This window comes from Podarcis liolepis (genome assembly GCF_965112155.1).
Source record: "Podarcis liolepis genome assembly, chromosome: 14".
Lineage (NCBI taxonomy): Eukaryota > Metazoa > Chordata > Lepidosauria > Squamata > Lacertidae > Podarcis > Podarcis liolepis.
Genome location: NC_139569.1, coordinates 9,480,261 through 9,502,561, shown reverse-complemented (window position 1 = coordinate 9,502,561; position 22,301 = coordinate 9,480,261). Strand labels below are relative to the sequence as shown.

General features: G+C 47.4%; 2 protein-coding genes across 5 annotated transcripts in view; one reads left to right on the top strand and one right to left on the bottom strand.

Moving 5' to 3' along the window:
- Positions 1 to 573: 573 nt before the first annotated feature.
- Positions 574 to 11,142, top strand: DEXI (Dexi homolog). Its single transcript, XM_083474596.1, has 2 exons — positions 574 to 1,766; positions 9,629 to 11,142. Exon 1 carries the CDS (start codon positions 1,178 to 1,180, stop codon positions 1,451 to 1,453), a length of 276 nt encoding a protein of 91 aa, XP_083330722.1. The 5' UTR covers positions 574 to 1,177; the 3' UTR covers positions 1,454 to 1,766; positions 9,629 to 11,142.
- A 293-nt stretch (positions 11,143 to 11,435) lies between these two features.
- CIITA (class II major histocompatibility complex transactivator) overlaps positions 11,436 to 22,301 on the bottom strand; it is a 45,518-nt gene continuing 34,652 nt past the window's right edge. For all 4 annotated transcript variants that reach the window (XM_083474173.1, XM_083474175.1, XM_083474176.1 and 1 more), the window contains exons 13-19: positions 20,105 to 20,185; positions 18,901 to 18,993; positions 18,713 to 18,796; positions 17,781 to 17,864; positions 15,735 to 15,818; positions 14,276 to 14,395; positions 11,436 to 12,484 (exon numbers count right to left, since the gene is read on the bottom strand). In XM_083474173.1, coding sequence (XP_083330299.1) covers positions 14,320 to 14,395; positions 15,735 to 15,818; positions 17,781 to 17,864; positions 18,713 to 18,796; positions 18,901 to 18,993; positions 20,105 to 20,185 — 502 coding nt within the window. In that variant the 3' untranslated portion in view covers positions 11,436 to 12,484; positions 14,276 to 14,319. The remainder of the gene's footprint in view (positions 12,485 to 14,275; positions 14,396 to 15,734; positions 15,819 to 17,780; positions 17,865 to 18,712; positions 18,797 to 18,900; positions 18,994 to 20,104; positions 20,186 to 22,301) is intronic.

Here is a 22,301-nt window from a genome sequence, read left to right as displayed (position 1 = left end):
GGGAGCAGGCAGGGCCCATTACTTACATCACAGGAGCCTATGCAACACAAAACACTGTTGTTGTATGTAGGTTTTATTTTATTTGTTTTTTATCTTATATTTTGGAAATGTACATCCAGTTGGTTTTTGGGGGGGGCAAGAGGGTATAGCTTCTAGCTTGTTTAGCTTATACATAAATCTGGCACTATCATCGGAAAGCAATCCATAAATGATTTAAGTAAACAAATTCAGGTCCTGCCAAGGGAAGCGAGGAACCAGCAATCAGACACATTGACGTGGAAGTCAGTCCCAGCGAGCGCAATGGGACAAAGCGTACAATTGATCCGGGATTGCTCAATCGGCAGGTCCTGGGTTCGAGTCCCCGGTTGGGCAAAAGATACCTGCATTGCAGAGGGCTGGACTACATGACTCTCGGGGTCCTTTTCAATTCTACCCTTCTGTCCAGGCGCCTACCTCACAGGACCGGCCGCAACCCACTGGGAACCCCACCTCCTCCAAGCTCTCCCCCCTCCCCACCCCGCGGCTGTCACTCACCCTCCCCGGCGCCAGCCAATCCGCGCTCGGGAGAGGCGGGCCCCTGGCACTTGCGGGAACAGCTGCTTCTGCTACGCGGAGGGAAGTGATGCGTCTGAGGAGTGTGGATGCAGAAAGAGAGGGAGGAGGAGGGGGGGCGTCCCTTGGAAGAAAAGGGGGGCTGCGCTGAGCGGGGAGGAGCAGCGAGCCCCTTGCATTAAAAAACGGGGCGGGAGCGAGCTTTTGCTTCTTTGAAGACTGGAGGGGGGTGGAAGAGGCGCCTCTGCAAAGCCTTCCCCCTCTTGCGGCGCATCGAGGCCTGAAAAGTGAGGTGGGGGGAGCCAGTTGCATGGAGGGGGGCTGGAGGGCGAAGTTGCTCGCTTGCACCGCCCGCTTCTGGATGTAGAGATTCGCAGAGGCTGGAAAAGAGAAGGAGGGCGCGCTGGCATGGGGGGTGGGCTGAGGACAGCAAGGGCATCGCTGGGGGGCGCCCTCTTCCGTTTGCAGGCTGCTGCAGGGAGGGGTGGGTAGGCAGGTAGGTAGGCAGGCAGGCAGGCGAAGCTGCTGGGCTCTCTTTGATTCTTGGAGATCTCCTCTGGCTGCTGGTGCTGCTGCCCTCCCCCAGTCTCCAGCCTCCGCTGGGCCCGGGCCTCCTCCACGCTGGATGCCCTCTGCCGCCTGCGCCCAGCTGGAGCCGTGGGCCCCCCATGCGCCGCCCCCGCTGCCGCCCTCTATGTTCTACGTGGGCTTGTTCTTCGTCAACCTGCTGATTCTCTACTACGCTTTCCTGCTGGAGTACATCGCCCTCAACGTCGGCATCGTCTTCCTGCCCGAGGACATGGACCAGGCCTTGGTGGATCTCGGGGTGGTCTCCGACCCGGCTCTGGGACTCTACGAGCTGGACAGCGAGGTGGAAGTGCTGGACGGCTACTGGGAATAACTCGGGCCCCCTCCCCGAAAGAGCAACTGGCACGGGCTGGGAAGAGGAGCGTCGCTGCATCCAGATGTGGGCACAGCTGGACGGACCCTTTGTAGACTGCGATGGGGGCACAGGGACAGCCCAGCTGGGCAGGTGCCAGGAAGCCCTCTGCCCCGCCTGCCCCCGTCGTGGGTTTTCTGCTTGAGCTGGAAAGACTGGGGAGAGGGCCACCGACTTTTGGGGGTGCCATGCTAAAGGCAGCCAAGACAGCGACGAGGCAGGAAGAGGGAGCCAGAGTTGGCACGGACGGACAGGGTCCCTTCGGGGCACTGAAGTAAGTGGCATTTTACGGTTTGATCCAGCTGTGCAGTGGGGAAGAAGTTGCATGTTGGAAAGGTCTGGGGGCGGGGGTATGATCCTATATCAGAGTTCTACCGCCCTCCAGGTTTTGTACTATGACTCCCAACAACAGGTGTGTTGGCTGGGGTGTGTGTGATGGGAGTTGTAGTTTGCAACGCCTGTTGGGCAGAGGGTCTTGTACATATTGGCATGCCTCTATGACGATCCAAGCGGTTGCTTTTATCTACCTTCCCCTTTCCCCTTTGGCAGAGCAGGTTCAAAACTCGCCCAGGTAGAAGGGACTGCTAGGTGCTCCCGCCAAACCACAGTGGAACAAAGAAAGGGTAAGATTGTCGGTCCATCTAGCTCAGTATTGTCGACACGGACTGGCAGCGGCGCTCCACATCGACTGGGCTGCCAGCCCTATCCCTAGATACAAAGTAAGAAGCCTCGTGGTGCAATGAGGTTGGTGGTTCAAGCCCACCCTGGGATGGCTGTGGACAGGATTCCCTTCCAACTCTATGATTCTACAGAATCCCATTCCTCGTGATTCGGTATAAAAGGCTGCCTTATAGAGAGTCAGATTGAGGTCAGTATTGTCTACACTGGCCGGCTGTAGCGTTCCAGGGTTGTAGAATGGGGACAATCCCTGGATTGAACCTGCGACCTTCTGTCTAACGCATGTTTAGCACTGAGCACTCTCCGCTATGTGATGCCTCTAATCTGACATGAACACCAGCCATGAAAATGCAATGAACCCCCCCCCCCAAGGCTGCTTGCGCAGTTTCACTCATTCCTAACCTACCCATAAGATGGGGCTGGGGCACCCATTTCTGCAAAACCCCGTCTCCTCCCAACACATTCGGCAAGGGTATTTTGTAGTTCAGATCCGCACCATGCATTTCACACATCCTTAAAAAGTGTGTGGCTTTCTCCCAAAGAATTCTGGGACCTGTAGTTTGTTAAGGTTTCTGGGGACATGTAGCTTTGGTGTGGTGAAACTACGGTTCCCAGGATTCTCCAGCGGGAAGTCATGTTTGCCTGAATGAAAAAGCTTTCATCAGGTGCCAAGAGTGCGGTGAAGGTGCCTGCCTGCCGTCAATAGGCAGGGAGTTCCAAAGTGTGATTTCTTTTTTTCCTTCAATTTTTTAAATTGATTTTAACAAAATTATAGACACACAAACAAACAAACAAACAAACATAAATCATAACCTTATTAAAACTAATCTTATTAACATTAAGTGATTTCCTCGTAGCCCTCTAGTTGAATTTCAGTGCAAATCATTTTAACAGTTTTCCAAATCAAAATTCTTATAAACTTAACTTAATCACTTAACATCTTTCTTACTGATTCAGCATTAAACATATTAATTCATCACATTACATATTTAAATCCTAAGCCTATCTGGTAATTGCAAGCTTTTTCCAATTAATTTAATTTAGCGTATTTAAGTAAATAGTCAATTTCGTCCATTCATCCTGATACTTCTCCTTCTGGTCACGGACTCTTCTGGTCAGGTCGGCTAGCTCCGAAAAATCCATCTTCATCTGACATTCTACCACAGTTGGTACTCAAAGTGTGATTTCTTGCAAATGCAGAATGAGTATTATGCAGAGAGTGTGGATGGAGCCTGAGCATAGCTGTCAACTTACAGATTTGAAAATAAGGGACCAGCAGCCTCGAAAATAAGGGATCAGCAGCCAAAATAAGGGATCAACAATTACTTTGATAAAATACATATTTTGTTGCATGCAAATGGCTTTAGATACCTATCAGGTCCATAAATTACCATATAGCATATATTCAGCACAAAAAAACAGCAACAATTTGTTGTTGACAAAGGACAGCTGGACATAGAAAGGGCCCCATTACCTTCAGCAGCTTATTTAAGGGACATCATCAATAAGGGACAGCAGTGGGACATGGCTCTGGGATAAGGGACTGTCCCACCAAATAAGGGACACTTGACAGCTATGGGCCTGAGACCTTCATGCAAAGCAGATGCTCTGAGCTGTGGCCCTGGCACAGACGACATGGTGGCTGGGCTTTATGGGAGTTGTAGTCCAGAGGGTGCCAGGTCGAGAGAGACAAGATTAAACTCAGATTGAAGTAAAAAAACAACAACAGCTTGGATCTGATCTTATACATCTGCCAGATGTTTCTATCTATTCAAGGCCAAAAGGATTTCTGTTTTCTCTCTACTTTTGCTACCCAGCTAGCTTATATGAGTTGCGCTTGACTAGCAGTTTCAGATGGCGTGAAAAACTTACCTTACCCTCAGGCCGGCACTGTTAGTTGCTCAGTATCTGCTCCCTCAGCTGAAAGGGACATAGTTTTAGCACGGTGCTTGCCATTTATTCATTTAGTAACTGCAATTAAGCCCCATATCTTAAGCACCTGCACCAACCAGATCTACAAGGTAGACCTCTGTTGCTCCCATTTCACAGACGGGAAGACCGAGTGCTGCTAAAGCACATCCTAAGCAGCTGCAGCAGATGGTGGTGCTGGTAGGATAATGCAAGTCAGGACCCAGAAGGGACTTCTTGCCTGAGCACCTGCTTTCATTGCCTTTTTGGGGGAGGGTTGCTCTCTGTTAACCCTCCCAACCTCCTCGCTAGCCGGCCCTCAGCTCCCTCACCTTTCCCTTTAAACTTGAGTTATATTATCACATTTCTTGGTATCTCTCCAGAATATGAAGAGAGGAGCCATTTAAAATGTCAGCAAAAGCAGTTTAAACCATAAACGAATGAGGTTCAGATCTCCCTTCCATATGCAGCTATCAGCATCATGATATATATATTTAAGCACACTGATTTGTATTGAGCGTTGTCGTGAACATGTAACCAGGAAACGGAGTTCTCTGGATCCGGATCAGATAGAAAACCACGCTGGCTGTCACTTCAGTTATTTGGCCCGTGGGCCAGATCCTGACCATTCTCCCCACCACCACCACATTGACGCAGGGGACAATTACAAAGGGGTGCCTATTGGCTAGTTGGGGTTTATATGAAACCCCTTTGAAGTGGATGCAAGTCATGTTTGCAAAGGAACCTTTCCCTCTCTGCAGACCAGCAAAGGTGCCTGCAAAACCATTGGTGCTGCCCGTGAGCTTGGCTTGGCAAACCTGGGCTAACCCCCTCATTGCCCCTGCAATGGACACTCCTCAAGTCCATTAAACTGGCTGGGATGTTGTCCTTGAACTGGGAAGATCCTTGCCTGCCTGGATAGAGGCTTGAAGATGCCTCTGAGTGTTGTGAGGCTGGAATGTAGCAGAGGCAAAAGTTACATCTGTTGCTCCACCCATTATTTGCCTCTGGCCCCGCCCACCACTTGCATGGGTGCCCGCCCCCAACAAAGGTAACACCAAAGGGGAGAAAGGGTTAACATGCCAATACAATGCCCCTCTGTACTGTATATTTCATCCTTTCTCGACCTGTGGGTCCCCAGATGTTGTTGAACTACAACTCCCATCACCCCTAGCTAGCAAGGCCAGAGCTCAGGGATGATGGGAGTTGTAGTCCAACAACATCTGGGGACCCACAGGTTGAGAACCGCTGGTTTAAAGCAGCACCGTACCAATGGAAACTGTCATGGCTTCCCCTAAAGAACCCTGGGAACTATAGCTCAAGAGCTGTGAGTTGCTGGGAGGCCTCTATTCCATGCTGCTACAGTTCTCAGAGTGGTTTCCCAGTCGCTTTCCTCCCCCCAGGGAGCTCTGGGAATGGGAGCTCCGTGAGGGTCCTAACGACTTTCAGCACCCTTCAGTGGCAATCTGTCCATTTTGCCTCAGGCGGCAAAATGTCCTAAGACGGCCCTGTCAAGCCATATCGGTGGTGTAGCATGGGTTGCCAGAGCCCAGGGCAAGGAAATTATTATGCCTCCTTGCAGCACTGCTGCTGGACAAAGCTGCAGAGCAGCAGTGGGACATGTGTGTGCACCTCCTCAGGCTGGGGTGCTGCCACCGCTGTGAGCCTTGCCCTCTGCCCGCCTCCACCACCAGTGGGGGACGCAAGGGCCTACCCCAGTGGTGGCCAAACTTGGCCCTCCAGCTATTTATGGACTACAACTCCCATCATCCCTAGCTAACAGGACCAGTGGTCAGGGATAATGGGAATTGTAGTCCCAAAACAGCTGGAGGGCCGAGTTTGGCCACCACTGGCCTATCCTCCCCACTTCTTGCTCAGTGTGCTGCTTCGGTGAGGCGGGCGGAACGGGGAGCACCTTATTCCGAATAGGATTCCTCGCAAGAAAAGGGAAAAGTTGACAGCTATGGATTTGGTAGGTTTGATGAGGCCCTAAGCTACCGAAGGCAATGGGGCCCTTTATATGTCCAGCTGTCCTTTGTCAACAACAAGTTGCCTCTAGTTTTTGTGTTGAATATATGTATATGGTAATTTACAGACCTAATAGGTATCTAAAGCCATTTACATGTTAACATGTATTTTATCCAAGTAATTGTTACAACCAGTCCATGCAGAATGTAGGCACCCTATACATAAAGGTAAAGGTAAAGGGACCCCTGACCATTAGGTCCAGTCGTGACCAACTCTGCAGTTGCGGCGCTCATCTCGCTTTACTGGCTGAGGGAGCATGTAGCCAGCATGACTAAGCCGCTTCTGGCGAACCAGAGTAGCGCACGGAAACGCCGTTTACCTTCCTGCCAGAGTGGTACCTATTTATTTACTTGCAGTTTGACGTGCTTTCGAACTGCTAGGTTGGCAGGAGCAGGGCCCGAGCAACGGGAACTCACCCTGTCACGGGGATTCGAACCGCTGACCTTCTGATCCGCAAGTCCTAGGCTCTGTGATTTAACCCACAGCGCCACCCTATATATAGAAATGAGCAAACCAGTGATATTTTAGGGAGCAGGCTAGCAGGTGGGGCCCATTACTTACATGATAGGAACCTACACAACACAAAACACTGCTGCTGTATGCAGGTTTTATTTTATTTGTTTTTTTATCTTATATTTTGGAAATGTACATCCAGGTTTTTTCCCCTTTAATTTTTTTGGGGGGCCCCCCAAGAGAGTGGGGCCCTAAGCTATAGCTTGTTTAGCTTATACATAAATCCGGCACTGTCTGAACTGCACAACGCTGTGCTCCCGGTGTGGGGTGAGTCTGGGAGCTGACCATCACGTTTCCTCCATCAGAGCATTTGGTTCCTCTTCACAGGTCCCCCAAAGCACCCCCTCCCTTTGTCCTGAGTCGCAAAGTGCACTTTTGGCCATTTGAGCCGAAATACCGTTAATGCACTGACTTTGCAGAAAGATGGTGGCCAGACGGAGAGCATTAAAAGGAATCTGTCGCTGCCCAAAGCTGTGGCAATTGTTGCAATGCAGGGTATATAAAAAGCAGGCGGCTTTGGCTTGGCACTGCCTGCGCCTCGGGAATCCATCAATGTCATACAGATTTAGCAAGCGCAGGAGATGATCTGGTTTCAAAACAGAAGATGTTATTGACCGCTCAGCCTCCAGGAAAGCTGGGTAAAACGGTTTATGGGTTCCTGCAGTAGGAACGGCAGAATAGGAAAATAATAATACCTGCTTGTATTAGGTAAAGGTAAAGATAAAGGGACCCCTGACCATTAGGTCCAGTCGCGGACGACTCTGGGGTTGCGGGGCTCATCTCACAACTGGCTGAGGGAGCCGGCGTACAGCTTCTGGGTCATGTGGCCAGCATGACTAAGCTGCTTCTGGCGAACCAGAGCAGCGCATGGAAACACTGTTTACCTTCCCGCCGGAGTGGTACCTATTTATCTACTTGCACTTTGACGTGCTTTTGATTCTCTAGGTTGGCAGGAGCAGGGACTGAGCAACGGGAGCTCACCCCGTCGTGGGGATTCGAACCCCCAACCTTCTGATCGGCAAGTCCTAGGCTCTGTGGTTTAACCCACAGCGCCACCCGCGTCCCTCCTGCTTGCATTACCTGTGATAATTGGCATCAGCCTTGGGGAAGGGTTGTAGCTCAGTGGGTAGGACACCTGCTTTGCATGCAGAAGGTCCCAGGTTTGATCCTCAGTATCTCCAAATAGGGTGTGGAGAAAGTGTCCTGTCTGAAAATCTGGAGAGGTGCTACCAGTCAGTTGTGGTATAGTTGGACCCATTGTCTGACTCGATAAAGGAGAGTTTCCTAACTTCCTATTTCAACCTTTTTTCCAGAACCATGCGGGATCAGGGCATGCTGAATAGCTTAACTTTCAAATTCAAAAAATGAGGGGTGCTAAGAAGTTGTAACATGACTTGGGGATTCAAAAGATGATTTGGTTAAATTAATATAATTTAGTTTTTCTTGTTAAGTAAAATGTGTGTAAAACTGCATAGAACTCAATACAAATGGTTGATGATGATGATGATGATGATTATACCTGGCATTTCCAGAAGGTAAAATAAATAATAATAATGATGATGATGATGTGGGGTTTTTGTGGGGGGGTATTGGGTTAGTGTTTTTATTTTTACTAGGCATTTTATGGTTTTATATCTTGATTTTATTCTGTGAACCACCCTGAGGCCCCCCCTGGGTATAGGGTGGTATATAAATTCAATCAATCAATCAATCAATCAATCAATAATTAAATTTCTTTGGTTTTCCAAAAGCAGTTTATGTGCTTCTTACACCAAGCTAAGTATTGTCCAGTCACAAAAATAATAGCAGGTCTGAATTCCTCACACCCAAAAACTTGTTTTTAAGGCCCCTCATTGCAGAAATGTGCAAACATTTACGTTTCAGACCCTAAAATGGCATGCCCTGGTTTTTGTAGGATCTTGCTTTATCTGGGGAATGGCCATAACTCTGAGGTGTGGAACATCTGCTTCAGATGAAGGAGGTCCCAGGTTCAAATTCCAGCATCAGGGAAGGACCCCTGCCTGATACCCTGCCAGTCAGTGTAGGTAACACTAGGAGCTACTCAGAGGGTAGGACCTGAACCCATGGCTTCAAGTCACAAGAAAGGAGATTCCTACTAAACATCAGGGTGAACTTTCGGACAGTAAGAGCTGTTTGACATTGGAACAGACTCCCACAAGAGGTGGTAGACTCTCCTTCCTTGGGGGTCAGATGATTATCTGTCAAGGATGCTTGTTGAGATTCCTTCGTTGCACGGGGTTTGACTAGATGACCCTCAGGGTCCCTTCCAACCGCACAGTTCTATGACACTGACTCAGTATAAGGCAGCTTCTTTTACTCCTAAGAGACAAAGGTGTTTTAGGAAAGTAAGAAGAGCCCAACTCAATTGGAGCTAAGGCTTTCTAATTCAGCATCCTGTTTTCTGTCTCCAACCAGATGCCTGTGTTAGTAAAGGTAAAGGTAAAAGGACCCCTGACCATTAGGTCCAGTCGTGGCCGACTCTGCGGTTGTGGCACTCATCTCGCTTTACTGGCCGAGGGAGCCGGCATACAGCTTCCGGGTCATGTGGCCAGCATGACTAAGCCGCTTCTGGCGAACCAGAGCAGCGCACGGAAACGCTGTTTACCTTCCCACCAGAGCGGTACCTATTTATCTACTTGCACTGGCGTGCTTTCAAACTGCTAGGTTGGCAGGAGCAGGGACTGAGCAACGGGAGCTCACTCCGTCGCGGGCATTCGAACCGTTGACCTTCTGATCGGCAAGCCTTAGGCTCTGTGGTTTAACCCACAGCGCCACCCGTGTCCCTGCCTGTGTTACTAGTCTCCATTAATTCCAATAGATCTACTCTGAACGGGACTAACACTGAGATGCAACCCATCAGGGTTTGAGAATTCTGAAACAGGGAGGGAAATCACTTTCTGTTTCCTGCTTAATTTCATCCTGCTCTGTCCTCTCCCTGGGCGTGCTTTTCTCTTGTGTAACGTTTCCTTTTCCTTTTTTGAAATCCAGATTTGCACACGTTTTCTGCGCATTTGAAAAAGAAGCTGGGAGCACCAGATTACGGGGCAAGACGGCACGGTCGTGAACTTGCATCTCTGCAAGAGGAAACGGCTTCCAGAGCAACGTGGGCTTCCTAACAGCCTGGCTGAGGATGTCCTCAGTATTTGCTTGTTTTTCAGGGATTTGCCATGATTCTGCAGGAAACCGATTATGCACACCTATCAGAATTTGCTTAGAGATTCCAGAAGGGCTTCCAAGTCACGAGAAACACTGCCGGGTCATTTTTAACGGTGAGCCGGGCTGCCAATCACACGTCACAAACTTCCAGGGAACGGAGAAGTCGATGCCGATATGTTGAGCTAGGTGGTACTGTCAGGATAAGAAGCCTGAGTGCAGGCGTGTGGTGAGAGGGGGACCAGATATTGCTGAACTACAAATCCCATCAACCCCAGCAAGCACGGCCAAAGCCCAGGGATGATGGGAGCTGCAGTTCAGCAAAATCTGGAGGGCCAAAGATTTTCCCCACGCCTGATAAAGTGGTTGATGGAGCAGGATGGGGCATGGTTTTACATGGTGGGGGAGACTTACAATTATCCAGATATTTCTGAACTACAACTCCCACCATCCCTGAGCATCAACCATGCTGGCTGGGGGCTGACGGGAGTTGGCACTGAACCACATCTGGAAGGCTCCCAATCCCTGTTTTTTTAAGGGGTGCTGGAAAAACCGCCATGAGATCTCAAGAAGTATTGCAAGAGAGCCCTGGCACATTATTGCACCGTCTGCACACAGTTAGAGGGTTGGTTTTGGCCGTCCCCACAACCTTGCATGTGGTGCCCAGTTTTCACAGACCGGTCTCATAAGGGTAGCTACCTTCGGTTCAGGACCTGGTGCATTCCTTGTGTATCACCAGTACAACTCTGCAATGCACGTGAGTGGTTGCTTTAAAAAATCTCTGCCATGTCGAAGTTTGTGTATGGAAAGTTTGCGTGTTGTTAAAGGAGCCTTCTCCCTGACATGTTAGATTTCTGCAAGCAAGGGAGAGTTTGATGTGGGAACACTTGCATCCAGAGTTGTTACTAGCCCACAGGGACTGCAGTTGCACCCTTCCTATTAATGTGCAGGATCTGCTCTGCCATCATCATAACCTCCCAGCCGACAATCTGCATTTGCTGTTGATGAGCTATAGAACAGGTCACACTTTTCTGAAAGGAAAAAAACCCCCACCCTAATCCCATTAAGCTTCAGGAACTCATTTCATAACCCTCAAAATGTCGCCTTTTAAAGAATAAAAAAATGAAGAGAATTGCAGCGAGTCGGTGCGTCTGCCACACAGTGTTACGGGAAAGAATTGCTTTTGTAAGTATTTTTGTAATTTTGGGAAAGGAAGGGGGTCTTGTTAATTCCCACGTTATTTTGCCTAGTGTTGAAATGCAGTTCTTATGTTTAAAAAAATAATAATGTAAAAAGCAATATATTGATAACCAGCCTCTTTCAAATACACAAGTATGCAGGTCAACTGATCGAGAGTGTTGCTCATTCATTTATCTGTGATGCACTTTCAGTTCCCGTGTCTTCTTGCGGTTATCTTGTGTCGCGCCAGACAGCAGGGCCCGAGCCATTGTGCTCCAATGACAGCAGAATTGTTGAGAAGAAACCTTGAAAGGCGCTGCCTCCTCCATTAGAGGCTTTTAAGCTGAGCTTGGATAGCAGTAGATCTGCTGCATTCTGCCTGCGGTTGGATTTGCAGCCCCAGCTATGTTTCTAGGATAAATAGCCCTCTCTGCAACCATCAAAGAAGGTGCTTGCAAAGAGGTTACCTAAAAGATTTAACACACATTTATTGAAGATTATATGCATATTCACTGAAGGTTGCACACACGGTAAAACCGTGTTCAAATGACTCACAGACAGAGACCGGGAGGGGGCGTGGGAAATCTACAATGGTCTAATAAGAAATGTGTGTACAGTGGTACCTTGGTTCTCAAACGCCTTGGTACTCAAACAACTTGGAACCCAAACACTGCAAATCCGGAAGTAAGTGTTTCAGTTTGCGAACTTTTTTTGGAAGCTGAACATGTTCTGTTTTGAGTGTTGTGCTTCCAATTTGAGTGTTATGCTTCTGTTTTGAGTGTTACACACTTAATAATAATAATAATAAATTTTTATTTATACCCCGCCCTCCCCGGCCAGAGCTGGGCTCAGGCGGCTAACACCAGTAAAATTACAATAAAAACATAATGGGGGGGGGACAATTTAAAATACAGGTTAAAAATACAATTTAAAATTCCATTTGGAGTGTCTGTTTTTCCTATTTATTTAGTGCTTTTGTTTTTGCGGCTCTTTTTTGTTTGTTTTTGTGACTGTGTGGAACCCAGTTCAGCTACTGATTGATTGATTGATTTTGTGACTGCAGTACATTGTTTATTGCTTTCATTATATGGATCAATAGTCTCGTTAGATAGTAAAATTCATGTTAAATTGCTGTTTTAGGGGATGTTTTCAAAAGTCTGGAACGGATTAATCCATTTTGCATTACTTTCTGTGGCAAAGCGCGCCTTGGTTGTGGAACGCTTTGGTTTTGGAACAGACTTCCGGGATGCATGTTTGAGAACCAAGGTACCACTGTATACACAAAAAGACCTTGCACTGCTCCACAGTCTATTCAGCTACTAAAGATCATTTTGCAGAAACTGCGCTTTGCATTCTCTTGTGGCTCCTCAAAACCGTGTCAATCTATTTCCCAAATCCATGCCTCCAGGACAGAGGCCTCCCATAGCCGGATGTTGTCGATTTCCCATTTTCATTCATGAAGCATCCCATGCAAAATGTCAGCTCCTTCATCCACCGTTCGGAAGGATGTGCCTGTCAAGTCATAAACACACACATCTTTTCTGGCTTGCTTTTATTAAGGGTGTAACATCAGAAGAGTCTTGCACCCTGATTTCACAGTGGTCACTCAGACGTCCCGATGGGAAACCTCCATGCAAGACCCGAGTGCGAGAGCCACACTCTCCTCTCCTGTGGTTTCCAGCATCTGCCATTTATCTGGGAGCATCTCTGCCTCCAACTGTGAAGGCAGTGGATTAAGCCTTTGGGGCTAGTAGCCATCGGTAGCCCTCTCCTCCATTAAAATGTAAAGGGACCCCTGACCATTAGGTCCAGTCACGGACGACACTGGGGTTGCGGCGCTCATCTCGCTTTATTGGCCAAGGGAGCCGGCGTACAGCTTCCGGGTCATGTGGCCAGCATGACTAAGCCGCTTCTGGCGAACCAGAGCAGCACACGGAAACGCCGTTTACCTTCCCGCCGGAGCAGTACCTATTTATCTACTTGCACTTTAACGTGCTTTCGAACTGCTAGGTTGGTAGGAGCTGGTACCGAGCAACAGGAGCTCACCCCGTCGTGGGGATTCGAACTGCCAACCTTCTGATCAGCAAGTCCTAGGCTCTGTGGTTTAACCGACAGCGCCACCCGCGTCTCCTCCATTAATCCTCTTTTAAAACCCCCTAGTCTGCATTCTGAAGCCAACGTTTTCACGCGATCTTCTCCCTGCGGTGCTAAACAATGCAAAGACATGGCTAAGCTAGGTCCGTTGCTTTCAATGGGTTTGTTCTGAGCAAAAGCTAGCTGAGTACAACTTAAACACACTTTCCTGCTAAGACCTCTCAAGTGGGCCAAGAGGACATAGAAAGAGTTGGATTAGACCTGCAGTGGCCAGCGAGAGGCATTCCCTCCTGGGAAGCCTCCTGGGAACTGAATGCCTGTACTGGGTTAAAAGGGAAAATGGGTGGGGAACAGAATCAATTTCCAACCTTGCCTTCCAATTGTAGGTGGCGCCAGAGCCAATGATAGGCAGAGCCCATCTGCACTGCACATTTCAATAGGTGGAATGATACCTTGAACCGTTTTTTAAAATAATAATAATAATAATAGTAATAGTAATAGTAATAATAATGCATTTTCATTTTAGTTGATCTGCTTTCAGACCCATTTAAAATTTATTTGGCGTTCAGGTCCCTTCTGCGCTGTACATTTGAAGCACGACGATACCACTTTAAACAGGCACAGCTTCTCCCAGAGAATCTTGGGAAGTGTAGTTTGCTAAGGGTGCTGAGCAATGTGAGGAAGCCCCTTGTTCCCTTCACAGAACTACATTTCCCAGACTGGTTTAGCGGTCATTCCCTCTTCCCAGGGAACTCTGGGAATTGTAGCTCCCTGGTGGGAACAGGGGTCTCCGAACAAGGCCCTAACTAACTACATTTCCCAGGAATCTTTGGGGGAAGCCATGACAATTTAAAGTGGCATAATACTGCTTTAAATGTATAGAGCAAATTGTACCTTAGATCAGTGCTAGCAGAATTCAGACACAGGTCTATATAAACATAAATAACATTTAAACTACATATAGGGACGCAATTTATTCTAGCGGCAGAATCTGGGGGTTTTAATATCTGACCACAGTATCTGAGATGGCTGGCAGACAATTCCAGCTCCACATATTGAACTCCTGATAATGGATGGGGCGGCATGGTCATTTGAGGGGGGGGGGGTGGAATCAGCAGGAATATTTCATTTAAGAGGGACTATCACTTTTTACAGGAGAGCAGAATGCAGGAGCCAAGAACATCCTAAATACCGATTCAAAATACTTACGCATTTCAAAATCCCAACCTTGTTTGGCCCTGGTTTTGCTGGATCTAGAGTAATCTGATTCGAGAATCCAGCTGCTGCAGATGATCTAGAAGTCCATGGGGAATAGTGGGGTTCCATAGCCTGAAAAAGGGGGGTTGAAGAAAAGAAAACAGAATAAGGAAATTTGCTTTGTTGAAGCCCCTTATCTTGAGCAAGGATATACAAATCTGTGGATTTCAGTTTCTCTCAATTTTTTGTATTTACAATTTTCAAATCTCTTCATTTCCATGTAAGTTTGCATTTCTTTCAAAGTCTTCATTAAATATCAGCATTTCAGTACAAATTTCTCCTAATGCAAACAGCTTTGCATGCCCTGTTGCCCCAATACAGACGTTTTCGCAAGGCGTTTCCTCCCAATGCAATGTATTTTTAATGTTATTTTTCACTAATATGCATTCTTATGTACACTTTATCCTCGTGCATGCATCTTTCTGCACATTACTTGGCACCGCATTGCAAAATTTGGAGAAGCAAAGATTTCGAAAGCGGCTGTGTTTCAGTTCATGCAATTTGCAAAGTGTGTTCACCTTTCAAATGTTTAACTGCATTGCATTTCTCCCCCACCATTATTAGTAAAACTACACACACGCACATATGGGTAAGATATGCAAATAATGGAAGAAGGGAATGGGAATCCAGATAATATAGAGAAAAGTTTCACAATCGTGGGTTTTGTGTATTAATGGTAAAGGTAAAGGACCCCTGGACGGCAGTCAAAGGCGACTATGGGGTTAATAATAATAATAATAATAATAATAATAATAATAATAATAACTTAATTTTATTTATACCCCGCCCTCCCTGGCCAGAGCTGGGCTCAGGGTGGCTAACACCAGTAAAATTGCAGTAAAAACATAATGGGGGGGGACCAATTTAAAATACAGGTTAAAATGCAATTTAAAATGCAGCCTCATTTTAAAAGTAGCCCATAGATCAAAACCATAAGGGGAGGGAAACATAAGGCACTCATCTCACTTTCAGGCTGAGGGAGCCAGCATTTGTCCACAGACACCTTTCCGGGTCATGTGGCCAACAGGACTAAGCCACTACTGGCACAACGGAATACCTTGGCGGAAACCAGAGCGCACGGAAACACTGTTTACCTTCACACAGCAGTGGTACCTATTTATCTACTTGCACTGGTGTGCTTTTGAACTGGTAGGTTGGCAGGAGCTGGGACAGAGCAATGGGAGCTCACTCCATCACGGGGATTCGAACCGCCGACCTTCTGATCGGCATGCCCAATTGGTTCAGCCCACAGCGCCACCTGCGTGGTCTACTGGATGCATTGGGGAAGCCATGACTGTTCAAAGCTGTATCATATGGCTCAAAATGCATGGTTTGGATATGACCAGGAACCGCACCCAGCTGAGAGCATTTGCGTGATCAAGGTGGGATATCAAGCCAGCCAAAGACTTACGCCACACTCCGGACGCGGGGACATTTCCTCAAGCTGTCCGTCAGGTGCTGAGCTCCAGCAGCCGTTATCTTGTTGCAATGGATGCTGGAAAGAAACGAGCGTGCCAGCTGTTAGCCTAAAGGAGCCTCCTCTGCTTTGCTAAACCTCAGCAGTAGCAGGGTGGCCCTGGGTTTCCTTACTTCATTTGCTTTAAATATTTAAAACATTTAACGAAAACACACACACACACACACACACACACACACACACTTCAATTCTCTCCCCCACCCCCCGCATTTCCCAGTTTTTCAACCCTAAGCGTTTCATAACATAAAAACAACAAACAGCGCCATGAAAGCAAAGCACCACCAGTGAATGAGGAGGGGGAGAATCATAGAATTGTAGAGCTGGAAGGGACCTTAAGGGTCATCTAGCCCAACCCCCTGCTCTCTGGGAATCTCAGCTAAGGCATCTGGAGCGCCACCTTGAGCTCCTTGGTGGAAAAGGTGGGGTATAATTTAAAGAAATCCATAACAGTAGTCAAAAACACACTTATATATAAATATTTTTTAAAATTATATATATATATATATGTGTGTGTGCGTGTGTGTTTTTATATATATACAGTGGTACCTCGGGTTACATACGCTTCAGGTTACAAATGCTTCAGGTTAGACTCTGCTAACCCGGAAGTAGTACCTTGGGTTAAGAACTTTACCTCCAGAACGAATTAAGTTCTTAACCCGAGGTACCACTCTGTGTGTGTGTGTGTGTGTGTGTGTGTGTGTGTGTACACACACACACACACACACACACATACATACATATAAATAAAAATGTAATGGGGGGGGGGGGAATTGTTCAGAAAGAAGCAGGGGCCTGATTTCATGCAACAGGGAAAGCCGAGACAGAAAGATACAGCCTTACAAGATGTCTGCAGCAAATGATGGTTTGTGATTCATGTAAAAAAAAAGGGTAAAAGGTAAAGGACCCCTGGATGGTTAAGTCCAGTCAAAGGCGACTCTGGGGTTGCGGTGCTCATCTCGCTTTCAGGCCGAGGGAGCCGGCGTTTGTCCACAGACAGCTTTTCGGGTCATGTGTCCAGCATGACTAAACCACTACTGGCGCACAGAGAACCGTGATGAGTGCTAGAGCGCACGGAAACCTTCCCGTCGCTGCGGTACCTATTTATCTACTCACCCTGGTGTGCTTTCAAACTGCTAGGCTGGCGAAAGCTGGGACAGAGCAACAGGAGCTCACTCCGTCGCGGGGATTTGAACTAACAACCTTGCCATCGGCAAGCCCAAGAGCCTCAGTGGTTTAGACCACAGCCCCACCCACATCTCATGTAGGGCAGAAAGAAGGGCATCCCCGAAGTGAGGTTTTGCTTTGGGTGGCTTGGGCAGGTTCTAGTGGGGGAGGAAGAAAGGAGTATAGAAGGAAGGAAGGGAAACCCCACACAGAGCGCCTTGCAGTATTTATTTATGAAAATATTTGCATACCATTATAACATGGGGGGAAATACCTGGAGGATGAAATTAATGGATTATGCGGAACTTGATAAACTAACGGGAAGGATCCGAAACCGGCGGGACCAAAAGTTTACCAAGGACTGGAGTAAATTTACGGATTATTTGAAAAGTATTTGTGACGACCAGACGACGTTTATAGGTTTGCAAGAAGTTCTGTGAGGAATAATATTAGAAATATTGCAAAAATGGAGAAGGAGACGTGATATGTTAAGAGATGTAAAGGCAATATTAAGTTAGGAAATGCGTAAGAGGTGATTAAAACGAAGGATTATCAGAGGTGCTGATGGAAGTCCAATAAGAATGTATTTGTGATAAATTGTGTGGTATGTTTTATAATTTTGTATGTTAAAAACCAATAAAAATATTAAAATATATATATATCATGGGGGGGAATACCAAAGCTGTTTACAGCAATAAAACCACTAAAAAGCCATTATAAACAGACACCAGTCAACCATTGTGAAAATACCTTGAACCTGGCTCTTTGTGGGAGTTATGTGCCCTAAGTCTTCATGGCCAAATGTTTTATACTCACTCAAGCACTCTCAAAGAAGCTGTCTCTGGGAGCACTCTGGCAAAATGTTCTGCCCCCGCATCTCCAATGTTGTTATTGTACAAGCTGCAGGAAACAAAGGCAAGTGTGACCATGGATCCGTCTGAGAAAGAAGCCAGGCAGAGAGCATCGCTTTACAAGAAAGTTCTGCTCGTACGTGTGTTTGTAACCCATCCGAAAGCCTCCGTCCATCTTCAAGTAACAAATCATGCAAACACAGTCCGGCTTGCCCAATGGAGCTGACATTTTTAAATAAAGAAGGTCAGAGATGTTTGGAAAAAGGATTAGGTCGCGGATGGAGAAACTGTAGCCCTCCTGAAATTGTTGGACTATAATTCCCATCGTCAAAAGGACGGTGGAGGCTGGTGTCCTTTGGAACGGGTAAGGCAGGAGCCAGGGATCCCAACACTAGGTGGCGCCAGAGCCCATGACAAGCACAGACAAGTGATTCCAGCCCCAAAAGAACAAAAACAGGAGAAACTCTTGTGGCACCTTAGAGTAGGGTTACTAAACGTCCCCAGTTCCCGGGGACAGTCCCCGGATTTGCAAATCTATCCCCGGGAAATGTGGCAGTGGCAGCCTCTGCAGCCCGGAGCCAGCCTGGTAGCGCAGTTGGCTCTGGCTGGCTTCAGGAGCTGCTCGCTGCCGAAGGGGAACCAGGGATGTCTGGCGGTACAGATCTCCTGCCCCCTTCCCCCTTTGTTTTGACAGATCGGGAGAGGCTCGGGAGTCACGGGCAAGCGGACGCTGCCCAGGAGGGGCGCAAGGTGCTTGGTTTCTCTGCCAGGCAAGGTGCAAAGCCCTTCTTTTGCACTCTGTGAAACATAAATGCGCATAAATAGGAAAACTATAGCTTTAACTATACGGACCTTTGTTGGTATGGACATGCTAAAGATGAAAAGAGCAGCACTCACCTTAGTGTCTTCAGCGAACGCAGCGACGGAAGCGCTTTGGCTAACTTCTCTGCCCCCAGGTCTGTTATTTTGTTCCCCGACAGGCTAGGAAGAAAGCATTGCAAAGTTCAGGACCTGAGCTCAGTTCCTTTGGGGACAAGGGTGACGGCGAGGATGGCATTTCTCCCGCCTTAAACCAGGCAGCTTACTTTAACATTTCCAGGTAGGACAAGTGAGGAAGGACGCTGCTGAGGCTAGTCACTCCTTCGTCTCCGATCTCGTTCTCGTTGGGAGAATCCAAGCTGGAAAAATGACAGGGAAAGATGGTCACCAAAGCTGGGTGACTGAGCGTTGGCAAGAGCCCACTGGGTACCAGGCACCTATGGAAAAGGTAAGGGACTTGCAAATGGCGGGTGACTAAGTCGTGGGATAGGAGAGCTGAAAATAATGTCAATATTGGTAAAGGGCGGTTAAGTCCAGTCAAAAGCGGCTATGGGGTGCGGTGCTCATCTCGCTTTCCGGCCAAGAGAGCCGGCGTTTGTCCGCAGACAGCTTTCTGGGTCATGTGGCCAGCAGGACTAAACCGCATCTGGCACAATGGGACACCGTGACGGAAACTAGAGCACACGGAAACGCTGTTTACCTTCCTGCTGCAGTGATACCTATTTATCTACTTGCACTGGTGTGCTTTCGAATTGCTAGGGTGGCAGGAGCAGGGACCGAGCAACAGGAGCTCACCCCGTCGAGGGGATTTCAACCGCCGAACTTCCGATCAGCAAGCCCAAGAGGCTCAGTGGTTTAGACCACAGCGCCACCCGCGTCCCAGGCACCTACATGGGGGTCTGTGTCCTTTTGGAGATTAGAAGACACTTCTGACACTGCTGTGGCTTTAAGAAATATGGTTTCTTCACCTATTTACACCTTCCGTCTGTATGGAGTCCGTCCAGATCTTATAGCATGGTCGTTTCAGAGGCAGCAGTGCCAGCAGTCAGCCTCCCCCAAAGTTGCCCTTCTCGCTCCTTCTTCCTCCCAGCAATCCTTGCTGTTCCCCCCCCCCAAGCAGTTACCCTGGCAACCTTCCAAATGCCCAGTTTCTGCTGACACCTGGGGCAAGGGGGTAGGAGTTCCCTTGTATGGAATTTAGTGTCCCTCAATTATTCTTTTGATAGCTCAGCCAGCTTGCTTTCCATCAGCTAGCCCAGAAATTCATTTGCAGGCTTGCATTTTACATCCATAACCCAAATCCTAGCATTTATTCATTTCACCCTAAATTTATAACAATATCGTAGTGATATAGAGGGAGTTGTGACAACTTTTTTGTCTTCTATCGATATCCGGGTATATCTTGTTTTCCATCTGCGTCAACCGGAGGCATGGCTCCCATTCACCCCTCCCCACCGCTTTGCCACTCACTCTAAATGTTGCAGCGCAGGAAACGTCCCCAGGATCCCCACCAGCTTTCGGAAGCCCGTCAAGCCACAGACACGACCCAATCTGCACAGCAAAGAAGAATATAACTTGTTGGCTTTTCCCACCCCCTAAGATGTCTCAAGGCACAGCCGACAAAGTTTGTTTCTGTTTTTTCCAAGGGGCTGAGTCAAGTCCCGTCCCCAAACATGTCTGGAGAGGGGTGGGAGAAGGGGAAACAGTATCTTTCAACCACATCGGACCATCAGTTCGTCTTACTCAGTACAGTGGTACCTCAGTTTAAGAACAGCCCTGTTTATGATCAATTCTGTTTAAGAACTCCGCAAAACCAGGGGTAGTGTCCTGGTTTGCGAACTTTACCTCGGTCTATGAACGGAAGCCAAATGGTGGAAGGGCACCGGTGGCGGGAGGCCTCATTAGGGAAAGCGCGCCTTGGTTTAAGAATGGTTTTGGTTTAAGAATGGACGTCCGGAAAGGATTATGTTCATAAACCGAGGTACCACTGTCTTTTCCCAATTGCAATTCAATGTATTCCTGTTGTGTTTTATGATTTTCCTGATATTGTAAGTGAGCCGGAACTGGTCTGTGACCGTAATAATAATAAAATTCATTCATTCATTTTCTACACTGCCTGGCAGTGGCTCTCTGGAGATTTCAGCCATCCTTCATGGGATGGGGAGATTGGAATCTCCCAGTCTCCCTGGGCTGATTTACTGAACTTCCTTCATTGCTAGACAGATACACTTAGGGCTGCTGACCTCACTTCCCCTTCGTTCTCCAGGCCTCCCTTCTGAGAAGCGACATCGTTTGTGTCTCTGCTGCTGAGATGCAAGAGCAAGAACCTTAGCTGATTCGGACTAGGATTCCCCACCCCACCCCTTTTAAGCAGGTATTTCCTGCAATAAACTTAGCTTTCTTATGTTCTTAAAGTAAGCGTCTCAGGACTCAGCTACCGTACATTAGCCAAAAGTAGCAGTTTGAATGCGTTATAAACATGCAGCATTAGATGGCGCTGGAGAGCAAAAAGAAAATTCTATGCGATTTTCCATAGTGGTCCCCGGTCCCCCCCCCCCCCCCCCCGTTATAACAATTTGAGTTCTGACTTATTTGACTTATTTATAGTGGGGGGTTTTCCCCCTGTGTGTAGATCCACCCTCAGTGTGGTTATATGCAAGGTGAAGTGTGCCCCTCCACCATGGATTCAGTGTTAATTTATGTACTTAAACCAGGCCTTTGGCTGATTTTACTGGTGTTAGCCGCCCTGAACCTGGCTGGGGAGGGCAGGGTATAAATAAAAATTTATTATTATTATTATTATTGACACCTGATGCTCTTTGAAATGTGTCATGGGAGGTGGGGATTATTGTTTTGTTTTTGTTCTTATTTTCACTATGTATTTGGTGTTTTTAATATGGCAACTTTATGCTGCGAACTGCCCTGAGTTCTATAGATGAAGGGCGATATACAAATTTAATTAATAATATTAATAATAATAACCTTTCCTGGGTCCTTCTGCATGCAGAGCAGGTGTTCTAACACTGATCTACAACCCTGTTCCCTTGTTCCATGAGTGGGGGGGGGGGGGACAGGACTCAGTTCAGATAAATTGGTCCCAAAAAACACCGACAAAGAGTTATTCCTGCGCCAGACCAAGATTTTAACAAGATTTGCATTCTCCATCATCTGTAGCACAGCTAGATGAAGGCTCAGATTCAGAGCTCAAAGGCAACTGCCCTCTCCTGTGGGTTAATCTGGAACTCAGCGGTACACTGCCTTAGCATACGGAGGTTTCACTTTTCACCAATAGCTGCTAAGAGACCCATCTCCTCAACTGGTTTTTAAAGATCCATTTTTATTATCATTATTTATTATTTTGAAAAAGTAATAACCATAAATAAATAATAATAAAAATGTGCACCCCACCACAAGACCATTCCACTGTAACTACCCAACCACCCAAAATTTGGACACTTCTTGCGATGGCTTAACCCCTTTCCGTTTTTACAGTACAAATTCTACAAACGCCTTCCATATCTCCTCAAAATCATTCCTCCTGCATATTCCTCGTCTTACCTTAATAGCACATGCTAATTTATCATTAATAGCTATATTCCACACATCTTTATACCATTCTTCCATTTTATATTCTTCTTTCCCCTTCTACTTCCTAGCTATAATCATT